Source organism: Sceloporus occidentalis, unplaced genomic scaffold, assembly GCF_023333645.1.
Source record: "Sceloporus occidentalis isolate IW3139 unplaced genomic scaffold, rSceOcc1.0.p SCAF_15, whole genome shotgun sequence".
NCBI classification, from domain to species: domain Eukaryota; kingdom Metazoa; phylum Chordata; class Lepidosauria; order Squamata; family Phrynosomatidae; genus Sceloporus; species Sceloporus occidentalis.
This window is the reverse complement of record NW_028316995.1, coordinates 15,293,597-15,308,147: the sequence shown is the minus strand read 5'-3', so window position 1 is coordinate 15,308,147 and position 14,551 is coordinate 15,293,597. Positions and strand designations below refer to the sequence as shown.

The 14,551-nt window shown below is 40.4% G+C and overlaps 1 protein-coding gene across 1 annotated transcript in view; it reads right to left on the bottom strand.

Moving 5' to 3' along the window:
* Positions 1 to 14,551, bottom strand: part of LOC149303293 (ral GTPase-activating protein subunit alpha-2-like) — a 143,850-nt gene that overhangs the window by 110,187 nt on the left and 19,112 nt on the right. The window contains exons 2-8 of the mRNA XM_089481423.1: positions 11,762 to 11,872; positions 9,429 to 9,478; positions 6,554 to 6,611; positions 3,525 to 3,568; positions 2,275 to 2,452; positions 1,986 to 2,101; positions 377 to 515 (exon numbers count right to left, since the gene is read on the bottom strand). Coding sequence (XP_089337549.1) covers positions 377 to 515; positions 1,986 to 2,101; positions 2,275 to 2,452; positions 3,525 to 3,568; positions 6,554 to 6,611; positions 9,429 to 9,478; positions 11,762 to 11,872 — 696 coding nt within the window. The remainder of the gene's footprint in view (positions 1 to 376; positions 516 to 1,985; positions 2,102 to 2,274; positions 2,453 to 3,524; positions 3,569 to 6,553; positions 6,612 to 9,428; positions 9,479 to 11,761; positions 11,873 to 14,551) is intronic.

The following is a 14,551-nucleotide window of genomic DNA, read 5'->3' as shown; positions in this document are numbered from 1 at the left end:
TGATGTCACTGAAAATCTGCCGGCTGCTGAATTACATGCTCGCGCCTGGCAGACAAGTAATCGTCAAAGCACATTTTTACTGAAGGTCTTCTCTTTGACCCCATCCCATAAGAGGCTGGTCCAAATAGATACCGTATGCAGGCTACCATGTTCTAGAGCAGGGGCGTCCAGCGTGCGGCCCTCCAGCTGCTGCAGGACTACATCTCCCACAATGCTCTTTCAGCGAAGGGGCTGGCTGAGGAGTATGGGAGATGTAGTCCTGCAGCAGCTGGAGGGCCGCACGCTGGACGCCCCTGTTCTAGAGCTAGCAGAAGCAGGCGTGTTAAAACCGCATGCAAGCGTGTGAATCTAGTTTTGTATTAAAAAAGAAACTCACCAAGTACAGGTTTATAAAGGTTAGTTAATTTAGTAAATGATGGGAACAAGTGATGGAGATAATACTTCCGAAATAAGTTAAACAGAAACGTGAAGCCCGTGTCTTGGTTTTCCTTATTTCTCCAGGATAAACTTGCAGCCTTGGAAACAAAGGGGAAAAAATATTTATTAAATATCAGACCTGGTTTCCTAGATCACATGTGCACCACATTATGTACACCTTTTGTAAACCCTTACTGATCTTTTCAAGTGTCTGAGGACGCAGAATACAGTGCGAGATATGCCTCTGTCGCACTATGGGACAGCATCTTCTGTGTCAGGCATATATAATAACAGTTTACATTGCTTTATTACGCATTATTCTTTAGGGGGTGTCAGGGACGCTATACTGCCCCTTTATAGGTGAACAGGGAGGAACTGAGAGTTTGTTGCCTCGAACCCTACACTGTCTCAAACCTAGATATCTCACCTTTCCCCAGATCTTACATGTGGAAGATTAGTACACTTCATAAGTCCAAGTGCTGTTTAGTGGTTAAGAGAATAAATTGATATGTAAGAGAATTGCACTATATTTGAACAGCCCATTACAAAATATCTCCAGAACAGATTGATTCACCACCAAAAAGAATAAGCAAAGTTTCTCCTGGTCGATCTAGTGCCAAAAGCCGTAATAGCGATCACTTGCCTCCAATTGTTTTTCCTAAATGTATATATATACATATATATACCGTATTGGCTCGGATATAGGCCGCCCCCGTATATAGGCCGCACCCTAAAAGTTTGGTGCTTTTTTAAAGAAAAAGTTTTTTTCTTTAAAAAAGCACCAAAAAAACATGCTGCCACTCTGTCTCCCCCCCCCCCCCGAGATATGCTGCCACTCTGTCTCCCCCCCCCGAGATATGCTGCCACTCTGTCCCCCCCCCCCCGAGATATGCTGCCACTCTGTCCCCCCCCCCCGAGATATGCTGCCACTGTCCTCCCCCCCCAGAATATGCTGCCACTGTCCTCCTCTGCCCCCCCCCCCCCGACTTACCGGAGCAGACTCCCGGGTGTCTTGCGGGGCCGGTGGGGGACATCTACGCAATACGCGTATACAACTTCCGTAGATGTCCCCCGCCGGCCCCGCAAGACACTCAGGAGTCTGCTCCGGTAAGTCGGGGGAAAGTGCTGGCAGGGGAGGCTGTCTGAGCGTATCGGGGAGTAGGATGCAGGTCCCCTGCACCGCTGCGGGGGATCTGTATCCTAACCCCGCTGCCTGCCCGGCGCCCGGGACTGAAATGTCCCGGGCGTCGGGCGCTAGACCCCGAATATAGGCCGCAGCCCCACTTTAAAGACTTAAAGTGGGGGGAAAAAAGTGCGGCCTATATTCGAGCCAATACGGTATATATATATATATATTTTTTTTTTACCAGAGTCTTCTGAAATACAAGCAGCATTCATTTTAGGTCTGTGCAAAGCAGGATGGTTGAATGATACTTTATGCCAAGCATTATATGAAAGATAGAAGCATGATGAACCTTCTACTGGCCAGTGTACAGCATGTTAAGAAGGTACATTAGTTTAAATAGCTAATATTAAGGATACCTTAATTTGTGCTTCATTGACCTTACCTGTTGTACCATATATTTTAATAAAATTTGCAAGAAAAAGCAGCTCGGATCATCAGGTAGCTTTTCACCAGACACAGCTGGTAATAGTGGTGTAATCTCTTCAGGATAAACTTTACCTATATCAAAGAAAAGAAAAAATCTAAATATATTATATAAACCATATGTTATATATAATATAAATATATTATATATAATATATGATATAATATATATATTTGGGTAAATCACTCTTGAGCAATGTTGATGCATCTGCAATTAAGGGCACCTGCCAAAAAGAAGTGTTACAAACCATCAGGTAAGTTGTAGGTAGGATTAATGAGGGTCTCCAGCGTGCAGGGACCTCGGGATGAAAGCACCGCAGGAAACCCAGGGACGAGACATGCAAACGTGAGCGCCTGCTCCTCTCCGCAGTTTGTTTGCAGAGCTTGAAGCCATAGGAGGAAGAGGCGAATTCCTTCACAACGTATCTAAGAAGGAAAGAAATATATAGTGCAGTCTGAACAATGCGCACTTCAGACAAGGAAAATGGCTAAAACTCTAAAATGGACTGCAACAGTGAAAGCCAGCATGAAGTATCCTCAATAAACATTGGCACCGAAGCTGCATGTACTAACGGGGAAGCAGCGTAGGGAATGCTACTCGGGTACCAGGAACATCAATAGCCAAGAGACATCATGAAGTTAAAATACCGCTAAAGATCAATTTACCAGAAGTAAAGCAGATCGTTCCCTTGCTGACAGCATAATAAATGCGTATGAGACCTTTTTTGTCTGCTCGTTCCATTTTTTCCCCAAAATTAGATCAGGTGCGTCAAAAATGTCATATTAATGCAGCTAGAAACATTTGTTTTGAATATTGAGCAAAAGGCTATGATGGAACTGAAAGAAGAACAAATCAAAAGTAGTAAAAATGGCCGGCTAAAGCATTGAGAAGGAGAGCAATGTTGTTTCAGGACGCCATAGGCAAGAGGCAAAAAAAAATTGCAATAAACACCTACAAAACTACAAGGACTACTGCACAAAGAACTAAAAACACAGGGGGGGGGGGTAACAAAACTCTGATCAAGGAAAGGGAGGGATATCAAGAAAGGAAAAGGGTGACATTTTCTAGAGCTGAGATCACTGCTTTAAGGGGAAGGGTGTGAATGTTTCAGGGTGAGGAGTGACGGAAGGCCAGCTACAGCGAGGATAAGTGTAAGCGTTCAGTGACCTGAACGATGCACCCAGCCAAGCAACTTCCCAACTACACAAAATCATCAGTTTACCTCTTTGGTAATACGGGTGCCTGAAAAACAGCCTTCTGCTTTACATATTACCAAGGAATTAAACCAAACGCCGGATGGAAATGAAGCATGAGAGCATCGACGGCACGGGGTAGTTATTATTGCTAATACTCTTAGTGCTGTGCAGTGGTAATATGTGAACCTCGCTGGACAGATGTTACCGTGTATGAAGAAACATCTGCTTGTTCTCTGTTTTGGAAGCATGTCAAAGAGATTATTGACAGAGCACATACATGCAAAGTTAGCATGGTAAATACCTTAATTGCATTTCCAGTGTGTAAAAGCTTCTTTAAAACAGATCCTGTAATAAAGGAAAAGAATCAGGAACATAAACACAGACGGCAGCAGGTACGAGAGCATGACATGGCTAGATTGATGTAGAATATAGGAGCCAGGCAGAAAAGTTTAGGCTAGAGATGTATCCATAGACCTCTGTAGTCAGTAAAAGTAACACAAAACACATAGGTGCCAGCAATGGAGTAACCGCTACCTGGCTCCCACTTGTGTGAATTGTGAAGCAGAAGGAAACGGCACAAACATACACCGGCAGAGATGGAAATATCTGGCAATGTTTCACCCCGCACCGACTAGCCATCTATCCACCGACCTGTATCAATCTCTGTCTGTGTCCATCTCTAAGCTGGCGCCAACGCTAAAGCTCAGCCCTACTGTCCCTATTTGTCTCCTTTATAACCCCTGTGAAGCACAATGCTGCCTACAGAGCATATAGGATGCCGTAATATATCCACACGAGAAAGAATACCAACAATTACCAGTCTATTAACACAAGAGATGTTACCATGTTTTTATCGTAGTACCAATAAGCAGGGGGGTGGGGGTTTGGCAGCTACCTTTATTTAAGGTTTAATTACCACTAGCTCTACTGGATAAAGTGGAGACACTAGCCACAGCTTAATTTAAATAAATAAAAAACTTAAAATCCAAGTTCTATCATTTTTGTTAGAAAGGAGATAATAAGCTACTCAATCTAATCAATTACGCATCAATCTGATAAATAGATTGTATAGTATAAATATATTTATATATGTATTTTTAAATATGTTTTGTATATATTTATTTTTTTGTAAGTTCAATTTGACTCGAAATTTATCTTTTATATACTCTACCTTTCATTGGCCATTTTGACACATCCAATACAAACAAGGCATGATTTATATGCTAATTTAAAATGTATTGTTTCACGCTGTATGATTCTTTTCGTTTTACATAGATAGCTGCTTTAATCGCGGCAACGTCAGCACTGTGATTCGTTGGCGAGACGCGTCGTGCGTGTAAATGTGGGAATATCCTATTAACGGCGGCACACGGAGACACTCAGAGGTCGGAAACCAACCTGCAGCTAATATATACCGCTCGAGCGGAACGAAAAGGTGTGCAGACCCACCGAGAGCGGACTGTACACATACAGTGTACATACATACAGTTATATCTTCACACGCTTCTTTTTTTGTTCTCTTTTTACGTGTACATGTAATTATGCTTTTTACGGCAAAACACATTTTTTTTTTTACTACACTTAATAATGAAAATAGTTCTCCCTCCAGGGACAACATCTACAATTATCTGGATAAAGTAAGTCAGTGGCCTAAGTGTGCTAATATTCCTTTAACATATGGATGTTTTTATTCCCGAGAGATAATGACAGACTGATCAGGAAGGATGAGGAGCCTTTGCTTCCTCCCATATAATAATGTCCGCAGTACCTCTGACCTTTCATTTCCAGAGATTATTTCCGCAGACAGATTGCTGCACGCTCAGCAATATTACAAACCACCGCAGCAACTTTACATGGAAAATGCAATCACTGAAAATGATGTGAATCCTGTGTAATTACCTGGATTTCTGCATATATTGCTAATTCTTTTTTATGTTATTTTTTAATATGGCAGGGCAGATCAGCACCTCGCCTTGTCGATTGGACTCTACATTAGCTGATGCCTGATTTCAATATTAGTTTTGGAGAAGTCATTAGCCTATGGTGAAAGTTTACTCGGTGGGTTTAAAATCACAATGAATACAGTGATCAGGGCTCTACACAAATATCACATCCGTTTTAAAACTCACAGAGTCATGTTTATTAGCTTATAAACTTTATAAGCATATATATATATATATATATATATATATATATATATATATATATATATACACACACACACATTATATATAGATATATATATATATATATAATAGTTCAAAAGTTTGGGGTCACTTGTGTAAGGGTAAAAACCTTTTGTTCTTTTGTTGGCATCTAGTCAAAGGTCCAGCTGTTTTTTTTTTTTCTCAATCATGTTTTATTTTCATATATTACCCCTTGGTCTGCAGTTAAAGGATGTTTATTGGGGCAATACGATATGAAAACACACCCTTCTTCAGTGCTGCGCCACTTTGTACAATACCGCAGTAAACACCTTCATGACAAAAGTTATTTTACACAATACTCAGTCTTGTATGTCTAACTATTATTTCTCTTCTTGCGTTTTAGTATACCTGCCAAAGATGAAATTATTTCAAGGTTTCATATTAAACCACATTCATGCTAATAATTATTATTTTCTCGGGTCTAGAGCCTTCTTTGGATGCGGTAAGAAGACGTGTCACTTTCCAAACAACCGCTACTAAATTTTTTAGTTTTTCCCCCAAATAAGAACAATGGATAATTTATAACTTTTCTCAACTCTTCCCATGAAGCACCCACCTTTTTTATTATTTTTTTAAAGGAAAGCCAATAAAGATAAGACCTGAAACTAAAACTGTGATAACATAATTACAAAATGGTTATCTAATGATTAATTAGCCTATAACACTTATCCTTGAATTAGCGAACACAACGTGCTATTGGAACACAGGAGTGATGGGAGTGATAAAGGGCATCTGTACACCTATAACGATATTCCATTAAAATTAGCTATTTCCAGCTACAGCATTAATTTGCAACATTAACAATGTCTACACTGTATTTCTGATCCATTTGATGTTATTTTAAATGACAAAATTAGCTTTTCTTTCAAAAACAAGGACCCCAAACTTTTGAACGGTAGCGTATATACATCAACACGTTGTTTAAATGTTACCCATTCTTGCTTTAGGGCGACTTATTAACAGCTGCGATTCAGACCCAAGAGCCATACTCCGTACCTCTTTAATGTGCGGCTACAATAAGCTATGCACAAAAACTATAACTAATTAAAAAATTGTTAGCAAGTTTTAAATGTTTCCATAATCCACCATGTCAGTCATATTGTCATAAAATCATAATTCTTACCTATACTATGGTACTGCCAGCGGTAGAAAATCCTTTCAGGTAGTAGTTGTAGAATTTTCTAAAACAACAAACGTCAAGAATTTCAGTGGAAAAACACCCATGCAATTAAAACACAAGGATTTCCTTGGAAAAGGACTCACACGGACGTATTGGGTACCTGCACGGCAGCCCTTTTACCACCTCAGAGGGGTTAACACTCTGCTGTGTAGGGCAATACCCATGCGAAGCTCAAATAGTTTAATACTGTGTGTGTGCTATGTCCTCCTTTGAGACTCCATGATTTTAAAGGAGAATGACCACCATTTGTCATATTCTTTATAAAAAGAAGTTCCTGCATTAGTCATTTAATTTGTTCTAGCCATGTGAGCTTAACCTCATCTACTATACAAACCCCCTCATCAGTACCTATTCTGGATTTCAATGTCTTGCTATGTGGATTAAATATATATCTGGTGGCTTGCGGGAAATGGTTGGGCAGCACCTGTGACCCGAGTCCCACACTGGGAACTGGTATTGGATGCACAGGAACCCAAGAACTCCCTAAATGCTAAGAAACCACTATTCCCTCTGAAACGTCTATTGTTTCAAAGATAAGAGTCCGCGCATAATGTTGTGGAAAACCCACAGCGCCGAGTGGCTTCCAGGACCATTAAAAATGTAATGACATTTAATAGATATCTAAATGGCGCATGACAACGGTCCTGGTAGAGAAAACCCAAGTCAATAGCACAGAGTACAAGAGTTGCGTCTATGCTGATTGCAGCACTAGCCATATGAGGCGAGGTATTTTCAGAACAATAAGCCTCCAGCTGTCCTTATGATATCTCTTGGATTTTAACGGTCAAGCTGCAAATAGACCAAGATACGTCCTATGTAAACGCATTGGGCTGGTGGTCACTCAACATGCAACATCTGCTTTCAGGCATCATATGAACATTTACTCAGGGTCATATGAAAACGGCTTCTATGAGTTTGTTTTAACTTTCTTTAATAACTTACTTAGAATCAACACAGATGTTCCAGGGGCTAGAATAATCAAGAAGGATCCTGAAAATGTTTCACCCACCGATTAGCTAAAGCCATTAGTTATGGAATGCAGCCTGAAGATGCATCATTCATTCACTGGCAGCAGTGGGGGTACAGGACGCCTGACAGGATGTGACATGAAGCGAGTAATGGAGACGAGATTCAAGGTAATAAACAGATTATGTCAACAGATGTAGAGTGGATGCAGGCAGCCAATGTGTACTGTAAACACAGTCAAACGTAAATCAAAAGCAACCTGCCACGAGCACGCGTTTCAAAATTATACTTATCCCCGTGAATAAATTGCTTCCAGAAAAAAAAAGAAGCACCTGACCTGTCTCATGCAGTGATGTAATGCTAGGCTTGATGCACTAGCAAGTGAGAAAAATAATTAAAGGAACCCCGACCAAAGAGAAATGTTCGGAAATATAGGACTGCTGCCTAATCACGGAGGATTCCAGTGCACTTGGTGGTAAGTTTGCACAGCTTAGGTCCTCAAACACAAGGTGTGCGAAAAGCCCACATTACAGACCACAGATAACCCCACTGGAGAATCGGGGTCACTGGTAAACCACTGCTTAATGGGCTAGCTGGGGACATCAGGGATCTCCCTTGTAACCTGCCTATTTACAGCGTCTGAGGAGATTCCTCTCCTACACCGTGCAATCTCATGTCTCGGCATAATGGAAGTGAGGTGTAAGGTGTTACGCCTAGGGCAAAGACTGCCATAAATATCCTACTGTCCTCGAGTTATCGAGTTAGTCTCTACTCCAGATCCAAAAAAAATCACCATATCTATTCAATGCTCACTCAATCTGCTTTTTAAGGTGCATGTCAACGTGACTTTGGGGTTTATTGACTGAAGTGGGAGCTGTCAGGAGACAGTCCTTCATTATGTATTGTGAGCTTGGCAAGTTTCAATCACAATTCTCCTGCCAAATCTTGTTTAAGCGATTAAACTCCTATATGTTATCCTGAACTCCTCTATCATGGGTACCGTATCTTTGCGGCCCAAGGGCAAGCTAATGCGGGCCGCAACTTACTTACTTACACACTGTGCGAGGAAACTCTCTTTTTCCTCCAAAGATTCATGCTTCCCCCGGGTGAGAAAAGAGTTTCCTCACAGGCTGTTTAGGGGAAGCAGAGGTGGCACAGGCAGGCTGTTTAGGGGAAGCAGAGGTGGCACAGGCAGGCTGTTAAGGGGGCAGAGGTGGCACAGGCAGGCTGTTAAGGGGGCAGAGGTGGCACAGGCAGGCTGTTTGAGGGACAGAGACCTATCACATCAATGTCTGCCAAATGTAACTTTTTTTGTGGGTGTCTTTACACATTTTAAAGTGTGGGGGGGGTGCAAAATACTGTAGGTACGCCCCTATCCAGGGCTGTGGAGCTTCTCATATACTTGTAGGCTTCAGAGTTTGGAAAGTGTGGTAATATGGACATTTATAAACAGACATTACTAACAAGATATAAAAAAGTGATAAGAGTAGCACTGAGCACATGTAACAAGTAAAAGAAATGACACTTTTCTGTAGTAACAATGGTGTATACATATAAGAAAGAGAAAAAAGTACAAAACTATAGGGTAGTGGTTAAATCGGGCAAAGTACTGGTGTATTCAATTGTTGCAATATATCAGGATAATATTTTTTTTTACTTGTTGAGGGTAGCACTGAGCGCATGTATCAATTTTTTTTTTAGATTCTATTATTACGTGCACGGATCCACGTGCAGCTGGTTAAGGCCTAGATATACTTTCTTTATCACTAACAGGATAAGCCTGGTGTAAGATGATTACCGGCATGCAATATCAAAGGTCAAAAACACTTAATTCACTTTATTGGTTGCTTACTTCAAAAAGAAAGAGGATGGAGTCCAGCTCCTCCCTTTGTGATTTATTCCCTGCAAAAGAAAATAAAATTAACAACAACAATAACAGCAACAACATATTCCTTACTTCGGGGAGTTTGGGTTAGTTCCAACTACCTGGATGTGTTTCTGTAGTGAAAAGGTACATTTAATTTTGAAATGTGTTCAGGTTACATATTCAACATTTTACTAACCAGTTTAAAGGGGAACTCTCACCAAAATTTGTTATTACTAGTCCCATATCAAAAATGATCTTAAAAAAACAGACTTTCCTGTCAACAAACTGTTGTGGTTTTTGCATAATATAAATGTTTTCAGGCAGTCTACTACACAAACACGCTGACCTCCTCAATCAATGCTTTGTTGTAAAGCATTATAGAATAGAATAGCTCGGTCTTAATCACATACCCAGTCACTTTGGCGTGTCCAATGAAACCCTTTCCTATAGTCTTTAATTAGTCGTCACCATAAAAAACCCTCTCAATGGGTCGTCTGAGCAGGGAAAATCATCCAAAATATCACATGACTTGACAACGAAGGTAGCACGCTAATCAACATTACGGTTAACGTGCATTAAGAAATGATATGACATAATGATTATTGTACAAGACTGTATGTACAAACCATCTGGTTTACGGTAAACAGTAGATTAAATCGGGGGTTGTCTGGCTAAGGGTGATGAGAGAAGTAATTCGGTAACAGAAGATGATTACGGATATGCAGCACAGTTTGTTTCAGGCTAGAAGTGATGCGGATTGGAGTGCTTTACAAGTTGAATCCATTAGGAAATCAAAGTCCCAGGTGATCTGCAGAGTCCTGTCAAGAGCTAAGTGGAGGGCGCATATGCTTGATTAGCCTTAATGTGCATAAGCATCCAATCTTACTGGATTTTTATTATTTAGTCTGCCCTCGGGGACCTTTCCGCACACAGTGCACTCTCTTTTTTATTTTATTTATTTTTTTACAAAAACAATTTTCCAGTTTTATATTACACGCATACACATATCAAGCGTCTTGTGTGGCTATAAACACATTGCACACACACAATGGCCAAATATGACTGCAGTATAAGGACTATTAGTGCATGCGCGCATTATATACGCACTAACTGTTAATCAGGACTCAGCCGGACCAAGGCGTATCACTGTGCAATTTGTTACAGAGAGTTTGACAGCAGATCGTAACCAATCTGTCCATTATTTCTACTGTAAGTACTCAAACCTATACCAGTCCTTGGTCTCGTCTTACATGCCTATCCCACGCATTTAATTATAAGAGAATGAAAACTTGTGCGATACGTTCTATGGAGCTGCCAAAGCATCAGCTAACCTCCTTGTGTTAAAAAGCCAAATTGGATTCCACCAAACCAAAGCGTCTCCCTTGAATTCCTTATTTTCCTATAAAAAAAAGGGCTATGAATTGTAAGTGATTGTGTATTGCTGTCTTAACCAGCGATGTAGTTGCTTATTACGCAATAGACACATAATTTTAGGAAGCATCTAGCAAGTAGCCACAGCTATTAGCCCTGCAAGTGGCCGCAGCTATTAGCCCTGCAAGTGAATGCAGTCCGTTACCGTTTCCCACGACCACAAAAGGTGTTCCCAGGCTGAGAGAAGACATGCAATAATCTGCTGTAGAGAGAACTGGTTCCTCTTTTGAAGTATGGACCATTTAGAGGAACCGTCTATTCTGTCTGCATATGGTTTATGTGTTTGCTTCACTGATTGTGTTGCTGATTAGTGGTTTTTATTTTTCTTAACTTGTTGATAGGTCATTTCAATTTGGAGCATACCTAGGACAACAAATATTGGAGGAGGACCAGCCATGTTCCCAAACCCTACATTTTATAGTTTGTATTCTACATTTTGCACTGAACTTCTCCTTTCCTGTTAGCTTGTTTGGGAATACAATAAATTATAAATACATTTGGTAATTTGCTAAGTTAAGACCCACATTAATACATCATTATTCAGGACCATCCACAGCTTTGGTTTCTGTAAGTCAAATTGTGATAAAAAAAATAATTTGTGGCTATAATAAGACCCATGTTTAATATTTGTCTTGTACCTTCCGGCACCAAACCCGCACTGCCTTATTGCCTAAGGTACAGACAGATAACAGTAATTAGTCTCTAATTGCTTGACTGGCCAAATACAGAAAAGTGTAAAAGCTTATTATCGGAGACCTTATTTTTCAGAGTGATTAATGGACTGACTATACATACAAACACGTTCATTAGCAGGCTTCTTAGTGTACACAAATGTTACACGCACTAATATATAACACTTATGCCCCACAAAGGTTAAAGAACAATACCTTTTTGCTTTAAGCTACTTTCCAGTGTAATGAAATTTTCATAGAAGATAAAATAAATCTGAGAATAGTGCGCTTCAAAAAATTGCTTAAGTTCGCTCCACTCCTGAATGTCTGCAAAGAAAAGGGAAAAAAACGTTAAAAATACATAATGTAAGGTACCAAAACAGCAGCAAAATGTTATCGCTGACAGCGGTTTGATTAGATTTTTTTTTCTATAGTAACATGGCCCATTAGTTTTATCCTAAAATGATGTTTGTATCATGCCATATGTTCTCAGACTGCATAAGAAGTCAATAACGGTTCTGATGTAGCCTAGCCAATGGAACCAGCGTGTAACACCATCATGTTATTTCATTATATTTTTATATAGGAATCGCAGTAACGCTCTCTGTTTAGAGATCCTCGGTTGTATTCAGTAAATCACACACGTGTAGGTATGCTGTGGTTATGCAATAAGAAGGGGCAAGCCTATTGCATTTTCATTCAACAAAGCGCGAGTTTGCATAAGAAATCTCACTGAGAGGGCTTTCGGGGAAACTTACCCAAGTCGGCCGTTCATCATACATACCAACCAAAATCAGGAAACTGAGAGGTCTGAACACGCGGTTTAATAGAAAGTCCCTACCTTTGAATTGGCGAGGTCGGTATGAGTTTGGCTCATACGATGTTAAATATAAATAAAGTAAGACAAAGGTGGCGTTTGTTTACTGAAGCAGAGCTTTGCAGGAGAAGCGTTGCGTTAATTCACAAACGTAACATTCTATTTGTGTGTTTCAATCTTGTTGTGTAATTAACGCTGCATGTTTCTCACCTACAGAGACAACATTCTTGGGCTCTTGCGGTAAAATGCCCCCTTTTCCGTATTGAAAGTTAATCTATCATCAAAGAAAGTGCACAACGGGCCCTCAATAGTCCAGTGTTAATAGACAAGAAAACACAACGGGTCATATTAATGATGAGCGTGGTTGTGTCTGATCACGTCATTAAATCAGTCTGACTACCAAAATGCCAGATCTTAATTGAGCAAAAGTAGTTATTTTTTTTTTTTTTAAGAAAAACAAATCTCATACAGTCCGTGCAATGCAAGTGCCTACAACACGTGGGAGCTTTCCAGGATTGGTCACCTAGAGCTCCTCCTCTTTTGGGTATGTGGCTTCACACAGGAAGTAGGTAAGGAATAAGCAGGAAGTTGTCAGGAGCTGGGTGGGGATCAAATGCTACGCCCATGGCATGAGATTGAAGGGACTGAAGAAACAAGAAGAGCAAGTTCCCAACAATATCTACCGAGGCACACGTCAACCGCCAACATAACGATCCAGTCCTCTGCAATTCAGCAGACATGTTTCCTGAAGCCGGGATGCTTTTTCCTGCCCAAACAGGACTACATACTAGAAAAAAAAACCCCAGCGAATAACCCCTAAATCATACGATAGATAAAATTAAAAAATAAACGCCGCAAAGGACGAAAAGAGAAGATAAGCCTGGTTTCCCAGAAGGTTTTTAATTTACTAAAAAGGCACAGATTCCCATCAAATACAAATACGGCAGATGCTGCATACAGTGCTGCCCGCCGAAACCCAACACGATAATCTAGTGATTACGCACAGGTGGTGCGGGGCATTTTAAGGTTTTTGTGCAGGATAAAGCTATCATATCGGGGTACAAAACAATACATTTTTAATGTATATCATTAATATCGGGAATGATAAGTCGTGTTTATTTCTTTACGTGCTTGGAATATAAATATATATATATATATATATTATATATATACACACACACACACACACACACACACGTGTTAAATGCATTAATACAGAATTCACAAACCAGACACAGTAAATAAATACCGGTACCATCGCTTTCTTGGTCCCTTTCCACAAGTTAACAATATTTAACCTCAACTGGTGCAAAATGTTTTAAGAGCTAATGGTGCATTGCTTACTACAACTGCACTTTATACCCTGGGTTAGGGTGGTAAATTGCCATTACTTTAGTGTATATTCCGTGCCATCCTGCCCTGGATAATAAATTCATTAACTCTATTAATTATGCCAGTACACCTTTATATTTCATAGAAAGCTTACACACAGTGTATATGTAGCTCAATTTCACAGTTAAAAGTTATTAAATGCACTGGCAATGTGACATGCCATTGGGTGCAAACCGACGAATGAGGTAAAACCACCAATTTACTTCAATAAATGTAAGTATTTGAACTTCAAAAATCAGATGGTCGTAGGATTTCGATTCAATCTGTAATCTAAAAAAACAATGTAATACAAAAGTCCAAGAGCTAGGTTCAGGTTTTGCTTTCTGAAGATGCCGATGATGTCATGGGAAACTTTTTGCTAAATGACATCACCCATGTGTTCATAGTTCTATGGACAGGCTACAAAATCATTATGTATGTTAATAAGACCTGTACAGCAGTCCGGGGCCAAAGCACAGCAGTCTGGGGGCAAAGCACAGCAGTCCGGGGGCAAAGCACAGCAGTCCGGGGGCAAAGCACAGCAGTCCGGGGGCAAAGCACAGCAGTCCGGGGGCTGCTGCGGAGAATAGCTAGTAATCTGGCTACTCATATGCCACGCGGTAATGGAAACGTGCCACCTCCACTGGTTAATTCATCGGTTTAATGTACCGAAGTCAAGAGGGTATACGCTTTTTCTTTAACTGAAAAGCGCATTGCTTTTATTCCACGTGCTATGGGGAAAAATAGACTGATGTTAAATATACACATTTTTGACCATTACGTTCAGTAGCGTGTGCCCAAGGGGGGCACATTTTTCC